We start from the raw sequence: 24971 nt of genomic DNA on the forward strand, positions 1-24971 counted from the left end.
CACTTTCCATTCTTCCTCCTCCACCCCCAAATGCCAATCCTGTTGATTCTATTCCCTAAAGATCTCTTAAATCCATCCCCCTCCTCTCCATCCCAATGCCACAGCCCAAGTTTGGGTTCCTTTCCCCCTTGCTTGAACTAGATCTGCTCCCCTCCAAACCATTCTCCACACTATTGCTGGAATTAAAAAAAAAATTTTATTACAAAAATAATACATACTTGTAAAAAAATTCAAACAATACAGAAATAAAAGCACAATACCCCACCCGGTATACATACAAGCACATAAACCCCCTTCCCTCCAAACTCATTCCCCAGAGGTTATCATTGTGAACAGTTTAGTGTATATCCTTTCAGACCTTTTTCCTTCGCATGTACAAGTATATATACATACACATAAATAAACACACATGGTTTTGTCTTTTATAAAAATGGAATCACACGTCTTGTTACATATGATTGATTCTTCAATTTCGTTCTTCATTCATTCAACATACAGAAAATTCCTACAACACAAATCTGATTATTTCACTCTTCTAGAGCTTATTTCCCATAATATAAAATTCACACTCATTAGTATCAAATGCAAAGCTCCTGATGATATGCTTCCTATCTTTTGGTCTCATCTCTAGCCATTCCAGCAATAAAGGACTAGAACATAAACCATCTTAAATCCTTTCTGGAACAAGGCAGGTACAAACAAACAAACAAACAAACTAGGAACACACTCTGCCATTTCTAGACTTTGGCCTTTTCACTTTGTGTTACACTCTGCCTGGACTTTTCCACCTGGCAAGCTCCTACTAATTCTTCAACAATCAGCTTAAAAATTCTCTAGGAAGACTTCCCTCCCTAACTTTTTTTCAGACATGATCACTCCTCTATTTTCCCCTAAACTTTACAGCTAGCTTCTTAATTGCACTTATCTCACAGTTCTATAATGATTTATTAACATGTTTTGAATTCTACTCCCCCTTCCCCAACTTCATGGTAAGCTCTTTGGGTAAAAGAGATGTGTCTTGTTTACCTTTGCACCCCAAGGATCTGGTAGAGTGCTTACCATGAAGCAGATGTTCAGTAACATCTACTGAGGATTTTGTGATTTTAGGAACATTTACTGAGTACCTACTGTGCACAGAACCATATCCTAAGCATGAAAAGAAACAAAAGACACAGTCTTTGCCCTAAGAAACTTACCATTTTCCTACCATTTCCCCTGGGGGGGGAGGGAGAGAACACATTTACATGGCAACACATCATTTCTGACATATAGGCTGTTTCAAAGATTTATAGTCACTTGCCTCAAATCCATTTTGGAACAAGGCATTGTATAATCAAATAAATAATAAAATAATGGGCAGTTTGTCCAATAGGTTTATTTTTTAGTGTGGCACAGAGTCCACCAGAACCCATCTCTGTCCCAGCAGCGGGGTTCTCACCTATTCCAGCCTGCAAATTAGAAAACTGAGATGATACCATGCTTGGAAAATTTCTACTACATCAAGAGGACATAAAGTTATTAGTCCTTTCATAATTTCTCCTCCTTCCCCAGGGAAAAATTATACCAAGAGCAATAAATAGAGTTAAAGGAAAAAAGGAGAAGAATGAGCTTGCTCTCTCTTTTTGGTAGTGGTAGGGGGAAGGGGATTGTTAAATGGAAGGGTAACATTACCCCATGAAGATCAGGAGACATGATTTATTATCATTTACTATTTTTTTTAAAGGCTAAGGTGTTAGTTAATCTGGTGATTTCATGATCAGACACTGTACAAATATAAATAAATTGGGGAAAGGTAAACCACCTAGGCTGGAGAACAGGGAAAGCTGACCAAGGAGGCCCAAAGGAAGCCTCATTCATCAGAGTCCAAGTCACTGTCCCCAGCAATGGAGTGGAAATCCTCACTGTCCTCCTCGTCCTCTGACAGGTGGACCTGGCTTAGTACGCTCCGCCCAGACCGCTGCTCTTCCTCCTCATCTTCTTCCTCCTCTGATACCTCATACCCACCGATGCTGCTGAAGCTTGTGTCTTGGGTGTTCGACTTGGGATCAGGCTCCTCATAGCTCCCATAACTGAGAAGAGAAACATGTCATCTCTCAAGCTCGGACACCGTCCTCTAGCTGACCATTCCCATTCTCAGTGCCACCAAGGGATCAGCCCATCTCACCTCCCCTGGACACTAAAGTGACTAGTTCTGGACTGTTCTACATGTCTCTGAGAGAAAAATGGTCCTGTTCAAGAACATCAACTTGCCAATTTCGTATACACGAGAACCTAAATTAAACTCCCCTACATCTCTGAACAACGCACACTGCCAGCTTACATGACCATAAATGCTCTGACAGCCTAATGGTTACATCTACCACTTACAGTATCCAATTAGTCAATAGTCCTGAAGATTCTCTCTTCAATGTATCTTGTCTCTACCCCCTCCTTTCCATCCCTACTCTGTTTGCCTTGGCTTAGTCCTTTGTTAGCTCTGGACTGCACTACTGAAATAAGTCTTCATGCCTCCAGTCTTGCTCTCCTCCAATTACTTCTTCATACTTCTGCCAGAGTGCTCTTTATTTTTTGTTTGTTTGTTTATTCTTAATTTTACTTAAAAAAAAAAAATCACACAAGTAATGCATGTTCACTGGTAAAAAAAAAAAAAAAAAAAATTAGAATACACACCAGAAAAAAAAAAAGAAAAAAATCAGCAATAACTCCACCACCTAGAGATAATCATTTGGTAGATGACCTTTCAAATTTTTTTCTATGCACTTTAGATGCTTAAACATTTTTTTTAATTTACAAAATTGGGATACTCTACATACTCTCCAGGAAATCTGCTTTTTTTCCACTAATGATTATAATAAACATCTTTCCATGTCAATAAACATGTCCATAGTATAATTTTCATAGCTGCATGGTATTCCGATGTATGGCTATAACATGATTTAACAGTCTCTCACCACGACATTTAAGCTTTCTCCAATTTGTCCACTATTAGAAACAATGCTGTGATAAACATCCTTATACAAATATCTTAATGAAGGTGTTTAATTATTCCCACAGAATAATTTCTCAAATGTGGAAATTTTGGGTCAAAGGGGATGTACATTTAAATTTTTTTATTTATAATGATAAATTGCTATACCTCTCTCCCACCCACCCCATTTTGTCAATTTACATCACGACCAGCAGTTTAAGAATGTCTTCCCCCTCCCTTTATATCCTTTCCAACACTGGGCATTATCATTCATTCATACCTTCACCAATTTGATAGGAAAAAATTGCACTTCATTGTTTTTCTTATTGTATTTCTTTGATTATTAGGGAAGTTACTTTTTTATATATGTATTGGCTGTTTGCATTTATTTTGTGAATTATCAGTTCACTCCTTTTGCCCATTTTTCTTCTGGGGTACAGAGTAATCTTTGTAAAATGTAAATCTGATCATACTATTCTCATTCACTGCCTGCCCAAAACTTTCAGGCCCATCAAAATTTGGTCCTTACCTACCTCTTTAAATTGTTTCTATCACATGGATCATAGATTTTACATGGATCAATCAAAAGCTCCAGTCACACTGAGCTACTTGTGTTCTCTAAAAGTGTTTCATGCCTCTGTATTTTCACACATGCTGTTCCCGGCATCCAGAATGCCCTTTGCTTTCTTCTTCATCTAGCTAATTCCTATTCATAATTGGCTCAGTTTCCTTCTCTGACCAGCTCCCCTCTCTCACCTCTACCTAAGTTCCAGAAAAACCCTGTGGTTGCCTGTCATAACACTTTTCATGTTACACTGTGATTGCCTATTTACCTGCTTTAGGTTACCTGCTAGACTGAACTCCCTGAAGGAAAGGACCACATATTAGTAGTTTTTGTACTTATGATAAATATTTGCTGAATGAATAAATTCTGCCTGCTGAGTAGATGTATCATATGTACATTAAGTCCAACATGTCCAAAAGCCAAATCCATTTTCCCTCCTTTCCTACCCTATTTAATACCTGTTCTTTCTCTTTCCTACCTCAGTGACATTCTCATTCATTATTTATCTGACCTCTTTACCTCCTAAATCTAATTGATCTACCTTCTAAACAGCTCAAGTATGTCTCTTCATTTTCCCCTTGCTCCTGACAGATCCCAGTTGATATCCTCATCATCTGTCGCATATTGCCCAAGAGTTATTTCATATACAAATTGGATGTTACTTCCTTTTCCTTCAACTGATGATTCCTATTACATATAAGATAAAATCCAAATGTCTTAGCATGACATTGAAGTTCCTCCACAATATAATCCTTTGCTACTTCTGGCACCTAAATTCCCTAACAACCTCCCTTTGCTCAACGTCCTTTGCATTGTATTTCTGTGCCTTTGAATCTCCTTACCTGCAGTCACAATACCTATTTAGTAGACTCCTATTCATCCTTTAAGGCCCAGTTCAAATGTTTTTTTTTTTCTCTGAAACTTTCCCTGATTACTCTAAGCAGAATGAGGCACTGCCTCCTCAGTGGTGCCTTGGCACTTTGTACTTACTTATGCTATAGCACTTATCATGTTATATTTGTAATAACTTATTTGTGTCAGTCTTTTCCACTAGACTGTGAGCTCCTAAGGGGCAGGACATGTCTTGCTCCTCTATATATCCCCAGGGCCTAGCACAGTACCTGGCCCTAGTAGGTGCTCAGAAAATGTTTGATGGATGAAAGTAATCTGATGCTGAGCCCTCTGACATCATAGCTGGGCACTGATGCCACAGCCCTGTAGCATGTTGCTGCCGATTACCTGATGTTGCTATCCTCCAAACCATGGGAAGCCTCCCCACCGTCTCCCTCATAGGACATCATGCTTTCTTCATTTTCCATGCCCATCCTTGTGTTCTCCTGAAGCATGCGGGGCTGTTTGGGTCTTATCCCACCAGATCCCACATCAGAGTCACTTCCACTTTCACTCAGCTGGATAGCTGTAAAGAGAGACAGATCCTGGTTTATCAAGAGATAAGCTTGGCCAGGCGTGGTGGCTCACACCTATAATCCTAGCACTCTGGGAGGCCAGGGAGGAAGGATCGCTTGAGGTGAGGAATTAGAGACCAGCCTGAGGAAGAATCAGACCCCTGTCTCTACTAAAAACAGAAAAAATTAGTGGGGCTTGGGAGACTGAGGCAGGAGGATTGCTTGAGCCCGGGTGTTTGAGGTTGCTGTGAGCTAGGCTAATGCCACGGGACTCTAGCCTGGGAAACAGAGCAAGACTCTGTCTCAAAAGAAAAAAAAAATAGAGAGAAGCTTGATAGAATTAACATCTTTGGCTTGGTCTTCTAAAACTAGTCACTCTCACACATCTACACAGGCATCTTGCCTGTACTTCTCACCTCAAAGGCCTAGGATCAACAGTGGCAAGATCTGTAGTTTAGAAACTGAATCCTTTACAATTTCTTTTCTCCATCTCAGTCCAATCTGTTTTTTTTTCCCTACCATTTCCTCCTATACTTTTCCTCTGCCATTGCCATTAATTCACAAAACATCCCAAAACAGGATCTTTTTTCTTCATTTTCCCTCCCTGTTGCCACACCTAACACTTTGTCCTCATCTTTAAGAAATATCCAAATCAAAGCCATTACTTAGGCATTGCCTTTTCCACTGCTGTCTTTTGCATCTCCTACTACATTGTGTTTCTTTACTTTCTCTAAAGCTAATGAATATGATCATCCTATGAAAGAGTGCTTAGTCCTCTCAGGTCTGTTAATGGAACTTGAATAAAAGAGGCAGCTTCTGATAAAAACTTACGTGGACAACAGCTTCCTACCCAGTCTTGAGGGTGCTATGGTGAACTAGATAGGAACAGAAGCAATGATCAAGACTTACCAGAGAAAGGATTATCTCCTTCTTCATCACTCCCAGCATCTTCCTCATCATCTTCTCCTTCAGACATAAGCAAATCCTCATATAGGACACTGGCTTGAGGCTGTTGCACAGTTCCTTCCTCTTCATCTGCAAGATCACCATCTCCATCTTCACCTTCCTTAATGAGACCAGTTGGGGGTCAAAGCCCCATCAATTGACCAAGTAAGAGACCAGAAGCCACCACCAGGCACCCCCCTCCCTTGCTGCCTCATAAGAAGTTAAGTAATTTCGGTGGATAGACTTGTTTAGCTGGTTCCAAGGATTAAAGTCAGATTGGGGCTCACTATGGAGACCCTCTGATATCACCTTGGGATTTGGCCTGCCCTGTACTATTGGGGCTCCTATCATGTAAGGGTGTAATGTAACCATAAGCTTTCTGTAAGCATACTCACTGGGGCTGGAGTCTTAGGTTTCCCATCCTCCTCCTCCTCCTCATACCCTTCAATATCTACATCAGAGTCTTCCTCGCCCAGCCTACCTCGGCCCTGGCGCATCTGAGTAAGGAACACAAATAGCACATCATTGAGGGACGTGCCTGTAGGAGGAGTTAACCAAGGACTCTCACCCAGGATGGATGCTCCTCCCTGATGTCCCAGCCAACCCCACTGCTAGTGGGGGCTGTTTACACAGCTCAAGGCCTGTGTATTTCCCCCCATTCTTTGGAAATTATGGCCAGGGTAAAAAACCCAAAGAACAGGAAGGTCCTTAGTCTACTCTTACTGTATCAAGGAGACTCTTCCTTTCTAACTCAAGCTTTCCTTATAGCTTGTGTTGGACTCTTTGGGATAGAAAAACCCTCCTTGGTTTTACACCTTCCAATGGAACCCTGGCTGATAATAGCTACAGGATTTCTGGCTTCAGACTAGGAATATCTTCTGATACCTCTAGAAAAAGCCAATTTTTAAAATTTAATTTTATAAATAATTTTAATTTAGATTGTAACATACATATAATAAAGTAGCAGGCCAATTATTCTGAACTGTCTCCGAATGCAGTTAGCCTTTCTAGTCACCTGTCAGGTTACTCTGATGCCTCATATACTCTTTCCACACTTGTGCCTTCCCTGAAGTTCTGCTGTACCTGACTCTGCCCATAGGGACAGACAGAAGACAATGCCAGTCATGTGACCTGTCACCATCCAACTTTGAAATCATTATTTCTAAGCCTTCATTCCCAGGGCCAAGGGGCCCAGTCATCCTTGATGTATGTCACACATCACCATTACCACTCTCCCACCCCCACCTCCAGGCATACTATCAATCTTGCAAAGAAAAAAAATGAACACATCCTACCTGTGTTACTTGCTTTTCTGGAGTGGCAGTGGGAATATCCAGGACAGACATATTGCTCTCATCTTGAAATACAGAGGCATCTCGAGACATACTGAGGGATGTGTTGGTATCATACAAATCAGGAGGCTGTGGCACAAAACATAAAACTTAGTTTCTATCTAAGAAAGGGAAAAGAAATACAGATAACTCCCTTTTAGAGCATTCACTGCAGAAAAAGGTCATGCAGAGCAATCCAGTTAAAGAGAAAACATAGTTTGGCATAGCTTTATGGCAAGTTTTGGGGAATCTTACAAATGTTGCCTATTCTAAGCAGATAAGCACCTGATGTATGTGATCAGAAGCCTGAAGCAGAAATGCATCAAAGCCATGGAAAAATTTTATGTTCTAACAGCCTTTCTGGTCAACAACCTAGTTTTTTCTAAGCCTTGTCTTACTGTTTTAGGCCCAGGGTTTCAATGAGTGCTATTTTGATTGTTTGATTTAGAGACATTTAAGAGAAAATGGGATAAAAAAAAAAGTTCAATTCCAACAAGAGCATGGAATGCTTTCATAGTTTATGAGCTTGTCAGAGGGTGCTATGAAGCAAAATGGTGTGGTGAAAAACCACAGGCTTTGGGGTAAACTGCCCTGGGTTTGAGTCCTGGCTCTAATACTTACTAGCTGAGTAACTTAAACAAATTACTTAACATCTCTAAGCCTTGGTTTCCTCAACTATATAATACACGTCTGATAACGTCTACCTCATAGGGCTGTTGTGAGAATTAAGAGATATGTGTAGGCCGGGCGTGGTGGCTCACGCCTGTAATCCTAGCACTCTGGGAGGCCGAGGTGGGCGGATCGTTTGAGCTCAGGAGTTCGAGACCAGCCTGAGCAAGAGCGAGACCCCATCTCTACTAAAAATAGAAAGAAATTATATGGACAGCTAAAAATATATATAGAAAAAAAATTAGCCGGGCATGGTGGCTCATGCCTGTAGTCCCAGCTACTCGGGAGGCTGAGACAGGAGGATCGCTTGAGCTCAGGAGTTTGAGGTTGCTGTGAGCTAGGCTGACGCCACGGCACTCACTCTAGCCTGGGCAACAGAGTGAGACTCTGTCTCAAAAAAAAAAAAAAAAAAAAAAAGATATGTGTAAGCGCTCCTTACCCAACGCCTGGTACTCAAATTATAGATCCCTTCCCTCTTTTCTCTCCTTAAAAGAAGAGGGATTTAGCAAATAGGCTATTCAGTGTCAGGAGGGTAGGAGGGACTAGATAAAATGCTCACAATACAACACAAAGTGAAAAGAACAAGACAAAAACGACATTGACCAATTTCATTTTAAAAGCGTGTTTATAAACATAAACACATACACCACAAATATGAAAGAAATACATCAAAATATTCATAATGGTTGATGTTCTTTCTGAGTGGTAGAATGATTACAGGTAACTTATTTCTTGTTTGTATTTCCCAGTTTTCCCCAATGAATGTCACTTTTATCAACAAAAACCGCACATATGTGTTACTTTGTGTTTTTTACTATAGCAGTTTTTTTTGTTTTTTGAGGGGAGACAGGGTCTAGTTCTATCGCCTGGGCTACAGTGCAGTGGCATCATCATACCTCACTGTAACCTCCAACTCCTGGGCTGAAGGGATCCTCTGCCTCAGCCTTCCAATTAGCTGGGACTATAGGCATGTGCCACCACATCTGGCTACTACTTCTATTTTTTGTAGAGACTGAATCTTTTTTTTTTTTTTCTTTGAGACAGAGTCTCACTCTGTTGCCCAGGCTAGAGTGCCGTGGCGTCAGCCTAGCTTGCAGCAACCTCAAACTTCTGGGCTCAAGCAATCCTTCTGCCTTAGCCTCCCGAGTAGCTGGGACTACATGCATGTGCCACCATGCCCGGCTAATTTTTTCTATATATGTTTTTGTTGTCCATATAATTTCTTTCTATTTTAGTAGAGATGGGGTCTTGCTCTTGGTCAGGCTGGTCTCGAACTCCTCAGCTCAAATGATCCACCTGCCTCGGCCTCCCAGAGTGCTAGGATTACAGGCATGAGGCACCACGTCCGGCCTAGAGACTCAATCTTACTCTTGCTCAGGTGGTCTCAAACTCCTGGCCTCAATCAATCCTCCTGCCTTGGCCTCCCAAAGTGCTAGGATTACAGGCATGAGCCACTGTGCCTGGCCCACTTTTTTTTTTTTTTTTTTTTTTTTTTTAAGAAAAGCACACAAGCAAGGAAGACTGCCTGAGAAGAGGGTTTTGGAGAAATAGAGGCAAAACAGAATTCAAAGCATTACGGAGCAGATAAACCAGTGTGGAACGGAAGAAGGGAAAATAAGGGGATGAAATCTCTGCAAAATCCTAAAGCATAGTGTGGAAAAAAGGGCTGTGTGGGAAAAAGTGTTAAGCTGAATGGATGATGCAATGCAAGCTAGGTGAAAATATATTATTGACTACCAACATTTAAAAGCTGAAAGTAAGGTATGATTACTGTCATGCTTTTATACAATCAGAATTGTATTAGGGCAGGTTTAAACTTTTACAAACACTCTAATACATTTGAGTTTGATAGTAATAAAGAGTCAGGACAGTAACTCATGTGTATCTTCCTCAAGTTGGGCTTACTATCTTAAACTGTGTATGTGTGAATAAAGGGAATGATGAAAGGGTAACCCGGAATAATAAAGCAGTACTATCTAACCCTATCTTCATAGGAAACCCTCTAACTGCATCAAACGAGAGCTACTGCTCAAGAGGGAGAACAGTTGACAGGTTTTCTTCAGCCATTTGAGGTAATAGGGGAGGGGTAGGGAAGAAAGGAAGACGACTTTTGGGTCCAAGGCTTTGACTCACCAAAGGACTAGGATTAGGCTGTCCTAGAAATGAGCAAACCATGTGCCACTCAGTGGCTAGACTCTCCTGGGGAATGATGGCTAATACCCAGGCTTTAACTTACCAGAAAGTGCCTTGTGGAAGCTGTGGGCCTATTAGCAAATAGGGCCTTCCTGGGCAACATCACTCACCCAAGCCCCCTTGACCCAATCTGCCCACACACTCCAAGAGCCTTTCCTTGTTCTGGGCCTTGAAGAAGTATCTGAGGGTTCTTTATACCTGGCCCCTCAGTAACCTAGGTTTTGGGATGAAAGAGAGAGTAAAAGATAGATAGGGCAAGTGCATGAACGAGATATAGAGATAGCAATAATCCAACAGAGATCACATAGGTTGCATTATCAGTTCAGAGTGAAACCTAGGTAGAATGAAAAAAAAATTTCCTGTGGGAAATGGGAGAGTTCTGCATTAAAATATCTGGTTAAATCTGAAAGAGCTTTTCGGAACTTTATAGACAACTTTCATATAGAAAAAGAAATAAGCATTTACTGAATATTTACTATGCGTCTGGCAAATTAACTCATTTAATGTTTACAACAATCTTGAAAAGTAGATTTTAGAGAAAAGGAAACTGAGAAGTTAATTTAACTTTCCAAGATGACAAAGCTAGACAGTATCAGAGCTAAGACTCAAACCCAGGCCTGTTTTATGTCAAACCTAATGTACTTTCCATTCTACCATAATGCCTCCAATACAGACATCAAGCACCAGTTATATAGTCTGTTAAGTTCTATTCTTCAAATTTGCCAACCCTCTAAGAGTATAGTATAGGGAAAATATACTCTTAGTTTATTCAAGGGTTCAGTCAGACCAGAAAGACTAAAAATTTCTTATACATCCTGCTCTCTTGTCTTTTGACACGTAAACTTAAGAATATTATAAATATTACCTGTCTTTGTTTACTAGGAGAGGGAGTCATTCCAGGAAAATGGGTGACATCTGAGCTACACTGAGATACCTCTGAGGGAATGAGTGGAACAATGGGGCCCATGTCTATAACTGAGAAGTCTACATTGCAGGGATGCCATAGAGCCCCCAGATTCACGGTCAAGAGAACTCCAGAGATTGTGAGAGGATGCCTCTGGCTATAGTAGTCAGGAATCTGCTACTCACAAATATTGCCTAAACAACTAATGCCCAACCCCGCTCATTCATCCCACAGCTGCCTCCTCTGGATTCAAAAAGGCCACCAAGACCCATGGCCCTCACTCACCTTAGCCTTTGAGAAGACAAGAAAGCACACGAAAGGCATATGAAGAGGAAGGACAGAGAAGAAGGGTATCTCAGTAAATACATCTGATAACATGCTCCCAATTTCCCAAACCAATAAGAAAACTGTAAGAGGAAGTTCCTAGTCCTCAGACTCACCTGAGGTGTGTAGGGCCCTGGGGTCATTGGATCTAGGCTTTCTAATTCTGCTTCTTCCAAAGCTGCTTCTTTAGCAGTACAAATATCCTTCTCAAGTTGAGTCAAATGCTCATCATACTGAGAAATAAAATTAATAAATTCATTCAACATGTATTTTAAGCACTGGGGATAGAAAAGTAAATAAAACAACAGACAAAAATATCCCTGCCTTCATGGAGCTTATATTTTAGTGGTAAGACACAGATAATAATCAAAATAAATAAAACTGAGAAGGAAACAGGGGATGCAGAGTGAGGGCAGAGGGGGTGGGATGTTACATTTTAGAAAAGGATAGTCAGGGAAGGCTCCTCACTCAAAAAAAGGATTTCAGAAAGCTAGATTACAAGGAAATCTTCTCTTTACCACCTACCTCAGTCAATGTCTGGTAACAGATGTTCACAATCTCCTGAGCAGTCTTAGTATACTGACTCTCGGGCCCTATAAATGAAATAAGAAACTGTCATTATCTTTGCAGACTTTAGTTCCAGAATTGTACATTCTGTCACCAGCAGTGTCCCATTATCCTAGACCTAGAAAAATTATGCTTCAGCTTTTTTTTAACCTTTGTTTTATCTTTATTCTAATTTAAAATGTTTAAATTACTTTAGGCTTTTCTTTCTTTTCACCAGGTTTACTTCCAGAGTGCATGCTTCAGCTTTAACTTGGACTCTTGTACTTTTAGAGGTAAAAATTTCAAACACATACAAAAATAGATTAATATAATGAACTCCCATGTACTCATTAGCCAGCTTCAAAGATTATCAACATTATGGCCAATCTTTTTTCATTTATATTTCAACTTTTTAGACCTCTCCCAAATTATTTTGAAGCAAATTCTAGCATCATTTCATCCATACATTGTTCAGTACATATCGCTATGGATGCTTTTAGAAAATAATTATATATGATACTATAATGGTAGATACATGTCATTATACATTTGTCAGAACCCATAGAATCTACAACACCAAGAGTGAGCCCCTATGTAAACTATGGACTCTGAGTGATAATGATGTGTCAATGTAGGTTCCTTGATTGACACAACTAATACACCACTCTGATGCAGGATATTGATAATTGGGGAGGCTGTATGCATGTAGGGGCAGGGAGTATATGGAACTCTGTAACTTCTGCTCAATTTTGCCATGAATCTAAAACTGTTCTAAAAAGTAAAAAGTCTATTTAAAAAATAAAGTCTATTAAAAAGACAAACCAACCGTACCATATCTAAAATAGTTAACAATAATTCTTTAATATTATCAAATAGCCAGTCAAGATTCAAATTTCCCAAATTATTTCATAAATGTTCTTTTACATTTGATTTCTTTGAATCATAACCCAAACACGGTCCACACATTGCATTTGGCTGATGTGTCTCTATAAGACACTTTTACCTATAAGGTGATCTTAACCATAGAGTTCCCCACATGGCATTAGTTACAAGTTGCAAACTGGTGGCTTGCCAGTCAATCCACTTTTGTTTGGCCCACACAAAAAATTAGTTCAGTTTGTAAAAATGGATTGAGCGATACACCCATAATACATATACTTTTCTGTGTATCTCAGTAAAATGCTTAAAAAAACTTAATTAGTTGACAATATTTAACAATTAGAAGATTTCACATAAAAACCTAAATTCTGGCTTCTCTTAGAAAATTAAAAGATGTGGCAACACAGGGTCAGCATTCTCACAAGGTACCAATGGGATGGAGCTGAGTAGCAGCTGCTCCTTTTAGAAAAGGCATGTGTTCTCAGTTACCACAGTCCTTACCAGGTATGCTTAACTCATTTATACCTGGACCCTGAAAGCATTTGAGTTTTTAAATCCCTGCCTTAAATGGTTTATAATATTATTTAATATACTGTTCATTCACTTATTTATTCATAAGACAATTTCTGAGTGCCTTTTATGTGTCAGACATTAGAAATTATAGAAATTAGTGAGATATAGGCCATATCCTCAGGAAGTTTATAGTCTAAAATACAGTGAGATACACACTGTAAATAAATATGGCAATACAATGCAGTGCAAAAATACATACAGTGGCACAAAAGAGAAAGTGGCCAATTCTGGGAAGTAAGAGGGGAGGAAGAATTAGAAAAAGCTTCACAGAGGAGGTGATCCCTGAATGAAACCTATTGCTTATCAGGATAGAAAGGATAAAAAGGCCGGGCGCGGTGGCTCATGCCTGTAATCCCAGCACGCTGGGAGGCCGAGGCGGGTGGATCGTTTGAGCTCAGGAGTTCGAGACCAGCCTGAGCAAGAGCGAGACTCTGTCTCTACTAAAAATAGAAAGAAATTATATGGACAACTAAAAATATATATATAAAAAAAAAATTAGCCGGGCATGGTGGCGCATGCCTGTAGTCCCAGCTACTCAGGAGGCTGAGGCAGAAGGATCGCTTGAGCCCAGGAGTTTGAGGTTGCTGTGAGCTAGGCTGACGCCACGGCACTCTAGCACGGGCAACAGAGCAAGACTCTGTCTCAAAAAAAATAAAAATAAAATAAAAATAAAAAATAAAATAAATGGTGCTGGAAAAACCAGATCTCCATACGCAGAAGAATAAAACTAGATTCCCATCTTTCACCATATACAAAAATCAACTCAAATGGATTAAAGATGAATGCAAGACCTGACACTATGAAAGTATTAGATGAAAACACTGGGGAAATGCTACAGGACATTACTCTGGGCAAAGACTAAGACCTCACAGCACAGGTAACAAAAGCAAAAATAGCCAAATGGGATTACACCAAGCTAAAAAGCATCTGCACAGCAAAGGAAACAATTAACAAAGACACAACCTACAGAATGAGAGGAAATATTTGCAAACTATCCATCTGACAAGGGAGTAATAACCAGAATATAGGCTGGGCGTGGTGGCTCATGCCTATAATCCCAGCACTTTGGGAGGCTAAGGTGAGAGGATCACTTGAGGCTAGGAGTCCAAGACCAGTTTAGGCAATTTAGTGAGACACCATCTCTACAAAAAAAAAAATTAAAAATTAGCCAGGCATGGTGTCACACACCTGTAGTCTTAGTTACTTGGGAGGCTGAGGGAGGAGGATTGCTTGAGCCAGGAGTTTGAGGTCACAGTGAGCTATGATCATGCCAATGTACTCCAGCCTGGGTGACAGAGTGAGGCCTTGTCTCTTAACAACAAAAAAGTCAAACAAAATACTGAAGATATTTAGTTATTTAGCATACAAATAAGGATAACCAGAGATGACACACAATCAAGAATAGTTTCAGACTTTCCTTATTCGGATGAGAGAACTTCAGAGAAAGCCTTTCCCTTCATTTGCTATTCCCTAGGTGCTCTTGGTTTGAAGTCCAAAGTGGCATATTTTGGGGTATTGTTTTCCCGAGCCCCAACAGTAACCACTAGCTACCTATGTTATTTGAATTTATTTATTTATTTACTTTTACTTTTTTTTTTTTTTGAGACAGAGTCTTGCTCTGTCACCTGGGCTAGAGTTCCACGGCGTCAGCGCAGCTCACAGCAACCTGAAACCCCTGGGCTCAAGCAATCCTCCTGCCTCAGCCTCCTGAGTAGCTGGGACTCAGGCTCGTGCCATCATGCCCGGCTAATTTTTTCTATTTTTAGTAGAGACGGGGGTCTCGCTTTTACTCAGGCTGGTCTCAAACTCCTCACCTCAAGCGATCCTCCCACCTCAGCCTCCCAGAATGCTAGGATTACAGGTGTGAGCCACCGCGCCTGGCCTGTTATTTGAATTTAAATTCAAATTAATTAAAAAAGAGATACAGGCCGGGCGTGGTGGCTCACGCCTGTAATCCTAGCACTCTGGGAGGCCGAGGTGGGCGGATCGTTTGAGCTCAGGAGTTCGAGACCAGCCTGAGCAAGAGCGAGACCCCATCTCTACTAAAAATAGAAAGGAATTATATGGACAGCTAAAAAAATATATATATAGAAAAAATTAGCCGGGCATGGTGGCGCATGCCTGTAGTCCCAGCTACTCGGGAGGCTGAGACAGGAGGATCCTTTGAGCTCAGAAGTTTGAGGTTGCTGTGAGCTAGGCTGACGCCACGGCACTCACTCTAGCCTGGGCAACAGAGTGAGACTCTGTCTCAAAAAAAAAAAAAAAAAAAAAAGAGATACAGTAAAGATTCAATTTCCCAGTTGCAGTAGCCACTTGCTAAATGCTAAACAGACACATTTAGCTAGTGGTTACTTTTTTGGACAGCATAGACATGGAATACTTCCATCACTGTAGAAAGTGCTATTAGGCAGCACTCTCCTAGTAATCACTGAGCAGGCCTTTTTTTTTTTTTTTTTAATAATGTGTAAGTATGCCACTGAAAGAAACTATCACCCTCCAACAAAAGGAATCTTTTAGAGATTTCCTTTTCTACCTTCTCCACCTCTTCCTTTTTTTTTTTTTTTTTTTAAAATAAAATAGAATCTGGAAACAAAACAAAAAAAGAATAGTTTCAGTGATGAGAAGACTACAGCTCAAGTTTCTGGAGTTCTGATCATTCACCGGTAGGTTGGTTCTCAAAATACTGATAGAGATAGACTACAAAAGTCATCAGACAAGCTTGCATATTGATGGTAATGCATGCTACAGAAAACAGAAAGGCTGCATATAGGTTACATGTCTCCTTCACCGAGACAATACAACACCAGTTTCCTACAGTATATGCTGGCTCTTCCCACCTACAGGGAATATCCCAGCCTAGAAATTAGTAATTCAGTCTTTATTCTCCTTTAGGTTTGAAACCTAAACATAAAACCAACCTCTAAATATCTCAATTCCCTCATTTTAGAATAAAAGTAAAAGTTAATTTTATATATTTGCAAAGTTTCTCTCTTAAACCATTTTGAAGATGAGACCTCTTTCCTACCCATTTTCTTTGCAACACCTAAATACAAATCTGGGAACGACACCAATTGGATATCAGACTGAGGTGGGGGGTGAGGGAGGGGATGGGGGTATGCCTACACAATGAGTGCATTGCACACGCACCGTTTGGGGAGTGGTAACACTTGAAGGTGCTGACTCAGGAAGAGGGGGGTGGGGAAGGGAGGGATATATACCTACATGATGGGTGCAATGCGCACGACCTGGGGAACAGACACGCCTGGAGCTCTGACTTGGGGGGAAAGGCGGTACAGGAGCAACGTATGTAACCTGCAATTCTGTATCCCCCATAACAAGATGAAATAAAAAAAAAACAAACATATGACTCTAAAGAAATACTAAAAATAACTCTAGAATATTAAAAAAACACACTTATATAGCTGATAAACTTGTTTATGTCTTTTGATTACTGGCTATTTGTGCCTTAACAGTTTTAGACAGTCCATGTTCTCAAGTGTTACAAGGGTTTCAGTTATTTAACTCTATTATTACACTATCATATGCAAAGTAGCACTGAAGCCTTTTTAACGAAACACTGTGGTAGAGTTAACACAGCAGATAAAAATGCCCAGATGCTTTCTTATCCTACCTCTATCAGGACTTCTTGGAGTGGTAATGAGAGAGAGATTCATGAACCCCCTAGAACTGTAAACAAAATTATGTATATAATATACATTATTTTTAGAAGATCCATGGTTTTTCATGAGTCTTAAAAGGGGTCCATAACCACCTCCATTAAGCTAAAAACACTGCCCTACATTCTGCAGCAGTCAAGAGCTTGCTAAAAATAGGATGATCAGATATAGGTTTTATACCTTAGAAAGAAATGAGGAGTCCAGTAAAGAGACATACAAAGACAATAGTTCCTCTATGGGAATAATAAAGGTGATGGGGCTACTGTGGGTGGAAAAAGATTAAAGAGAAACTGAATCCCAATTTCCCAGTCCCTAAAGCGTTATTATATAGCAAATCAGAATTAAGTTATAAAGAATAATTTCAAGAATAACACCAAAATGAACATGAAAGATAAGGTCATCTATAAATATTATCACAGTTCCCTTTAGAATAAACTATCTGCTCATACAAAAAAAATGTTTTTCCAAGTATATTTTGCTTTCTCTCTCTCTCTCTTCTTATTAAATCATGGCCAAAGTAACTGTAAATGTCTTATTGAAAAATGTATTTATTTATACTTTGCCTCATACCAAATGAGGATTGGCAGAGCCTACAGAATCATATACAATTCAATCTCAAAAGTCCTTAAATAGTGGTAATTCCAATGACAGCTTTGGAAATTTGATATTCCACCAAAATCAAGAAAATCCCTTTTGCTGTTTCTAAGTTAATTTCCCTCTGTATAGTGATGTGAGGAAAAGAAACATTATAAGCTTCATGGTTCTAGTTAGAAGGGGAAAGCAAGCATTATTACTACTAGCTTTCTGAATGGTTTCAGAGAAAAACACCAGTCAAATTGGTGAGCAGTCCTGGGTAACCAAGGAGAAGAGGAGATTTGTGATCAATCCTAGGCTCACATTTCCCTTGAGAACTCTTCTATAAATACTAAAAATAACTCCTTCCTAAGAAAATAAGTACTCTGCCCAGAAAAGCATAAATTATTACCTTGATAGTGAATGGTGTGGGGGATACGCATTTGTTCCAATGTGAATCATTAAAATGAAAAAATAAAATGTTAGTAGCATTAGAAAGCTTTTAAAAAAATCAGTGCCAGGTTTAAAAAAAAAAGAAAAAAATTCTGCACAGCTTATTCCCAAAGAACTTAGAATTACTAAATTCGATTATGCAAAGTCCACAGATCCCAATGAGCTCTGGCTTCCCGATTCTTAGATATTTATCTCAAACTAGATCCAGAACAAGTAAAATGTAAAGAAAAGTGAATCTAACCTTTCACACTATAGCTAGGCTCTTTACATCATGTAGGATGAGGATCAGATGCAAATTAAGATGTTTAGTTTCCAAGATAAGAGGTTCAGTCTCTCATGCCAGAGTAACAAAATCTTACTCAGAATCTGGACTAGAAATTCAAGAAGGTAGAAACTATCCGGAAGGGAAGTGAGGTATTAAATCTCACTGGCCACAGGGTTAACATTTAGCAACTTAAAAAAAGAAAGAGAGAGAGAGAGAGAGAGAGAGAGAGAGATGGCCTTGGCTAAATACATATTTCATCAATTAGAAAAAATAACTAGACATATACCTCAAAACACCTTTTCCTATAGAGTAAAATTTATAATAGGGCTTAATTCTTTGCTTTTCTTTTTTGAGATATAGAGTCTCACTCTGTCGCCCTGGGTAGAGTGCAGTAGTGTCATCATAGCTCACTGCAACCTCAAACTCCTGGGCTCAAGGGATCCTCCTACCTCAGCCTCCCGGGTAGCTGGGACTACAGGCACATGCCATGCCAGGACACCCACCCAGCTAACTTTTCTATTTTTAGTAGAGACAGTGTCTCACTCTTGCTCAGGCTGGTCTTGAACTCCTGAGCTCAGGCAATCCTGCCTCAGCCTGTGCTAAGATTACAAGCGTGAGCCACCACGCCCGGCCTTGACTCTTCATTTTTAAGTACATACTATAAATAAGCCAGGTACAGTGCCAGACTCTGGTAATATAAAAATAAAAACCAAAAGCAAAATAAGAGATAGGTCCTTGTCCTTGATGTCCTGTAAGGCCTCATGGAAAATACATACATACAAACTCATAATTTCAAGAAAGTACAAAGTACCAAGGAACTATAGAGAAAGGAGTTACTATGTCAGAGAAGGAGGCATTAATTAATACCACTTAATTAAAATTGTTCCCATCCAGTCAACAATGATACACTAACTGCCAAATCCAGTTAACATTTTTCAGACTTGACCTTAGCAGCCCTCTGTTACATTTGAAACTGATAATCACTTCTTAACTCTAATGCCATGTCTTCTACAGCACCACTCTATACTCTTTCCTAGTACTATACCCCCAATCTTTGGCCACCGATTTAATCATTCATCAGCTATTCAGTGAATATCTACTATGTGCCACGCATTATCCTAAGTAACAGGTATATAAGGTGGACATGGTCCCTGCCTTCATGGAACTTATAGCAACTAAACTCTCATGAGATTTAAGCCACTAAACCTACTGGTGCCCATTTTTCTTTCTATATTCTTTGCCCAACTCTACATGATACCAACTACAATAACTTACATAGGATAAACATGGGGGAAGTTAACATTGATTTATATCCCTCATGGTAAAGTTCTATTTTAAAATACATTACAGAAACTTTAGCCCTGACATATAAAGTCCCCTTGTGTCCTTTTTCTTTTAACAAATATAATCTTCATTTTCCCAAATATGCTTTAAAAGGTGGATTTTCTTGTAGCCTTAATATTTTATGGTACATATTCGTTTAGTGACCTTTTTTTTTTTTAAGACAGGGTCTTACCCTGTTGCCCAGGCTACAGTGCAGTGGCTTCATCACAGGTCACTGCAACCTAAAACTCCTAGGTTCCAGCAATCCTCCTGCCTCAGCCCCCCAAGTAGCTGAGACCACAGGCATGCACCACCATGCCCAGCGCTAAGTTTTTAAAAAATGTTTTGTAGAGATGGGGTCTCACTATGTTGTTCAGGCTACTCTCAAGCAATCCTCCCTTGGCCTCCTAAAGTGCTAGGATTAGCATAAGCTACCACGCCTGGCCGAAAACTGAATTCTTGAACAACAAAGCAGTATTGTTACAGAAAGGAAATGTCAAATGAGTTACCACTGGGCAATCTCCCTCTATTTCAGCCACATTATTTTTAAAAACAAAGTGGAAATCCAATTTAGATATATTTTTTCAGGAACATTCATAATGGCATCCTTTGCCTGTTTAAGTCCTATGTGAAGAAAGGCATATATGATTTATCTAACTTAAATTTTACTTAAAGTTAAGATCATATACTTACATGAATGAAAAATTGTCCATAACATATTGAAGTGTCCAATTATAGAACAGAATGTAAATAAATGATTTCATTTATCAAAAAAGAAAAAGTATATAGTATACATACAAAAAGGTCCAGAATATTTCATACCAAACCTAACAATGGCTACACTCTGGAGAATGGGATAGGAGGAGGGGAAGGACAGGGCGATTTTTCTCTCTTTTTTTTTTTTAATTTTTTTTGAGACAGAGTCTCACTCTGTTGCCCAGGCTAGAGTGCCCGGGCATCACCCTAGCTCACAGGAACCTCAAAGTCTTGGGCTCAAGCAATTCAACTGCCTCAGCCTCCCGAGTAGCTGGGACTATAGGCATGTACCACCATGCCCGGAAAATTTTTTCTATATATTTTTAGTTATCCAGTTAATTTCTTTCTATTTTTTAGTAGAGACGGGGGTCTCGCTCTTGCTCAGGCTGGTCTTGAACTCCTGACCTCAAGTGATCCTCCCGCCTCAGCCTCCCAGAGTGCTAGGATTACAGGCCTGAGCCACCATGCCCGGCCGATTTTTCCTTTTCACTTTATACAATTCTACATTGTTTCATTTTTTTAATGAACATATATGTAATTTTTACGATGAAAAAATGTTTTAAATTATATACTTGAATTTTACAGAAAAGGTTTGGCAAAGATTTTAAAGCATTGATAATTTCCAGTGTTGGGGAGGTTGTAGGGAAACAGGCATTCTCCTTCACTGTCATTTTGACTATGAATAGGCACAGCCTTTTGGAACACAATTTCAGAACATCTATCAAGATTTCCTACAGAGGCCGGGCACGGTGGCTCACATCTGTAATCCTAGCACTCTGGGTGGCCGAGGTAGGTGGATCGTTTGAGCTCAGGAGTTTAAGACCAGCCTGAGCAAGAGCGAGACCCCGTCTCTATTAAAAATGAAAGAAATTATATGGACAGCTAAAAATATATATATACAAATTAGCCGGGCATAGTGGCACATGCCTGTAGTCCCAGCTACTTGGGAGGCTGAGGCAGGAGGACTGCTTGAGTCCAGGAGTAGGAGGTTGCTGTGAGCTAGGCTGACGCCATGGCACTCTACCCTGGGCAACAGAGTAAGACTCTGTCTCAAAAAAAAAAAAAAAAAAAAAAAAGATTTCCTATAGAAATTTCACACAAGCACACAACAATATCAATGAAATATAAAATTATGTGAAATAGCAAAAGAACTAGAAAACAGTTTTGAAAAAGAATAAATGAGAGGAATCACTCTACCTGATAAGACTTCCAGAAATAAACACTCAACTGTGTTTTTTTGATATTGCAACTTGACTTTACCCATCAGCTGATTTTTGATAAAACTGTACATATAAAGCAATTCAATAGAGAAAGGATAGGTGTTTCAACAAATGATGCTGAAATGGACATTCGTAGGCAAAAAATTACGTACTTCAACCTCAACCTTATACTGTATACGATAACTAATTCAAAACAGATCATGGATTTAAGTGTTAAATGCTAAAACTGTAAACTTTTAGAAGAAAATATAAGAGAAAACCTTTGTGACCTTGGGTTAGGCAAAGATTTCTTAGAGCTACAACACCAAAAGTATAATCTATAAAAGAAAAAATTGATAAGCTTCATCAAAATTAAACATTTGTGTTCTTTGAAAGATACCTATTAGGAGACTGAAAAGGCAAGACACAGACTGGGAGAAATATCTTTGGAAATCATATATCTAATAAAGGTCTTGTAGCTATACAATATATAAAGAACCCTCAAAACTCATTAAGAAAACAACACAATTAAAACTGAGCCAAAGAAACAAACAGACACTTCAAAGTAAATATACAGATGGCAAATTGGCAAATAAGCACATGAAAAGATGCTCAATATCAATAGCCATTAGGAAAATGCAAAGTAAAACCACAATGAGAAGAATAGCTAAAATAAAAAAAGTGACAATGAATGCTGCAGGAAACTAGATCACTCATATATTGTTGATGAAAATATAAAATGGTATAGACACTCTGAAAGTATGTTAGTTTTTTACAAAACTAAACATATGTTTACCATCCTACTCTTGAGCATTTATCCCAGAGAAATGAAAGCTTATAGTCACACAAAATCCTGCACATGAATGTTCACAGCAGCTTTACACATAATAGCAGAATACTGGAAACTTGATGTCCTTCAATGAGTGAATGGTTGAACAAACTCTGGCACATCATCAGAGTGCCAGACACAGAATCCTATACAACAATTTAAAAAATGAATTATTGGCCAGGCCAGGCGTGGTGGCTCACGCCTATAATCCTAGTACTTTGGGAGGCCAACGCAGGAGGATTCCTTGAGCTCAGGAAGTTCAAGACCACCAGCCTGAGCAAGAGCGAGAACTCGTCTCTACTAAAAATAGAAAAATTAGCTAGGCGTTGTGGCATGTATCTGTAGTCTAAGCTATTTGGGAGGCTGAAGGAGGAGGATCACTTGAGCCCAGGAGTTAGAGGTTGCAGTAAGCTATGGTGACGCCACTGCACTCTGCCTCAGGTGACCAAGTGAGACTCTGTCTCAAAAGAAAAAACAAACTATTGATACATACAACAATTTTCATGGATCTCAAGCAAATTATGCTTTGTAAAAAAAAGTCGATCTCGGGCCGGGCGTGGTGGCTCACGCCTGTAATCCTAGCACTCTGGGAGGCCGAGGCGGGTGGATCGCTCGAGGTCAGGAGTTCGAGACCAGCCTGAGCAAGAGTGAGACCCCGTCTCTACTAAAAATAGAAAGAAATTATATGGACAACTAAAATATATATATACAAAAAATTAGCCGGGCATGGTGGTGCATGCCTGTAGTCCCAGCTACTCGGGAGGCTGAGGCAGTAGGATCGCTTAAGCCCAGGAGTTTGAGGTTGCTGTGAGCTAGACTGACGCCACGGCACTCACTCTAGCCCGGGCAACAGAGTGAGACTCTGTCTCAAAAAAAAAAAAAAAAAAAAAAAAAAAAAAAAAGTCGATCTCAAATAGTTACATATTATATTATTCCCCTTATATAACATGTTCAAATGTCAAAACTAGAGACGGAGAACAGATAACTGGGACAGGGACAGTGGTGGGTGCATGTGTGTGGGGGATACAGATACAAAGAACAGGGAGTTCTTCTGTAGTGATAGAATAGTTCTAAATCTTGATTGCGGTGATGGTTACATGATGTACATATGGCACAAAATTGCACAGAACTATATACACATACATGCACAAATGAATACATTTTTTAAAAGGTGAAAACTCAATAAGGTCTATAATTCAGTTAACAGTAATGTACCAATATAAACTTTCCTAGTTCTGATACTGAACTACAGCTATGTAAGATACCACCACTGGAGGAAGCTGAGTGAAGGGCACGCAGGATTCTGTACCAGTTCTTGAAATTTCCTGAATCTATAATTATCTCAAAATAAAAAGTTAAAGGCCGGGCGCGGTGGCTCATGCCTGTAATCCTAGCACTCTGAGAGGCCGAGGCGGGCGGACTGTTTGAGCTCAGGAGTTCAAGACCAGCCTGAGCAAGAGCGAGACCCCGTCTCTACTAAAAATAGAAAGAAATTAAATGGACAGCTAAAAATACATATAGAAAAAATTAGCCAGGCATGGTGGTGCATGTCTGTAGTCCCAGCTACTCAGGAGGCTGAGGCAGGAGGATTGCTTGAGCCCAGGAGTAGGAGGTTGCTGTGAGCTAGGCTGACGCCACGGCACTCTGGCCAGGGTGACAGAGTGGGACTCTGCCTCAAAAAAAAAAAAAAAAAAAGTTAACAAAAAAATGATCAGGATATATTTGTGACCAAAAAAGATCAAATTACAGAATAGTTATGTATGAGAACAGCAATTTTTATGAAATAAAAAATTTAAAAACTATATGTAATTTATTAAACATGTTTTGTATAAGGATATATACCAAACTGATCTCTGGGGAATGAAACTATGGGAGATAGGAGTGGGAGGACAGGCATAGATTTTAACCTTTAATTTTATATATTTCTAGATTGTTTGACCTTTTTTTTAGTTTTTTCTTTTTTTTTTCTTTTGGAGACAAAGAGTCTTGCTCTGTCACCTGGGTAGAGTGCAGTGGTGACATCGTAGCTCATTGCAATCTCAAACTCCTGGGTTCAAGCGATCTTCCTGCCTCAGCCTCTGGAATAGCTGGGACTACAGGCACACGCTACCACGCCTGGCTAATTTTTCTGTTTTTAGTAGAGATGGGGTCTCACTCTTGCTCAGGTTGGTCTCTAACTCCTAAGCTCAAGCAATCCTCCCACCTCAGCCTCCCAGAGTGCTAGGTTATAGGCATGAGCCACCACGCCTGGCCCATTTGACCTTTTTATGAGAGTTATGAATGTCAATCACAATATAGCTTTAAGGAAGGAATGGTCAGTGATGTCAAATACTTGGGTGAGGTCAAGCAAGAGAAGGACTGAAAAGTGTCCATAATATACAGCAATTATGTAATCGTGTTCACTTGGCAGACTACGCAGGGAAGAAGCCAGATTAAAGCTAAGTGAGGCATTATTAACAGATGAAGAAATAAAAATCTGTTACACATTCATAAAAGAAGTCTGACTGTCATAAAAAAGAATTAAATTTGGATACATGCTACAATGTGGATGAACCTTGAAAACATTATCGTAAGTGGAATAAACCAGACACAG

At 39.6% G+C, this 24971-nt stretch overlaps 1 protein-coding gene across 6 annotated transcripts in view; it reads right to left on the reverse strand.

Moving 5' to 3' along the window:
• Positions 1-271: 271 nt before the first annotated feature.
• Positions 272-24971, reverse strand: part of TAF1 (TATA-box binding protein associated factor 1) — a 76249-nt gene continuing 51549 nt past the window's right edge. For 2 of the 6 annotated variants that reach the window (XM_069463812.1, XM_069463810.1), the window contains exons 33-38: positions 11831-11898; positions 11422-11538; positions 7180-7305; positions 5849-6005; positions 4773-4950; positions 272-2069 (exon numbers count right to left, since the gene is read on the reverse strand). In XM_069463812.1, coding sequence (XP_069319913.1) covers positions 1850-2069; positions 4773-4950; positions 5849-6005; positions 7180-7305; positions 11422-11538; positions 11831-11898 — 866 coding nt within the window. In that variant the 3' untranslated portion in view covers positions 272-1849. Of the gene's footprint in view, positions 2070-4772; positions 4951-5848; positions 6006-6279; positions 6382-7179; positions 7306-11266; positions 11273-11421; positions 11539-11830; positions 11899-24971 lie in introns of those variants that run through there. The other 4 variants (XM_069463807.1, XM_069463809.1, XM_069463808.1 and 1 more) reach the window with 4 other exon arrangements.

Source organism: Eulemur rufifrons, chromosome 30 (genome assembly GCF_041146395.1).
Source record: "Eulemur rufifrons isolate Redbay chromosome 30, OSU_ERuf_1, whole genome shotgun sequence".
Lineage (NCBI taxonomy): Eukaryota > Metazoa > Chordata > Mammalia > Primates > Lemuridae > Eulemur > Eulemur rufifrons.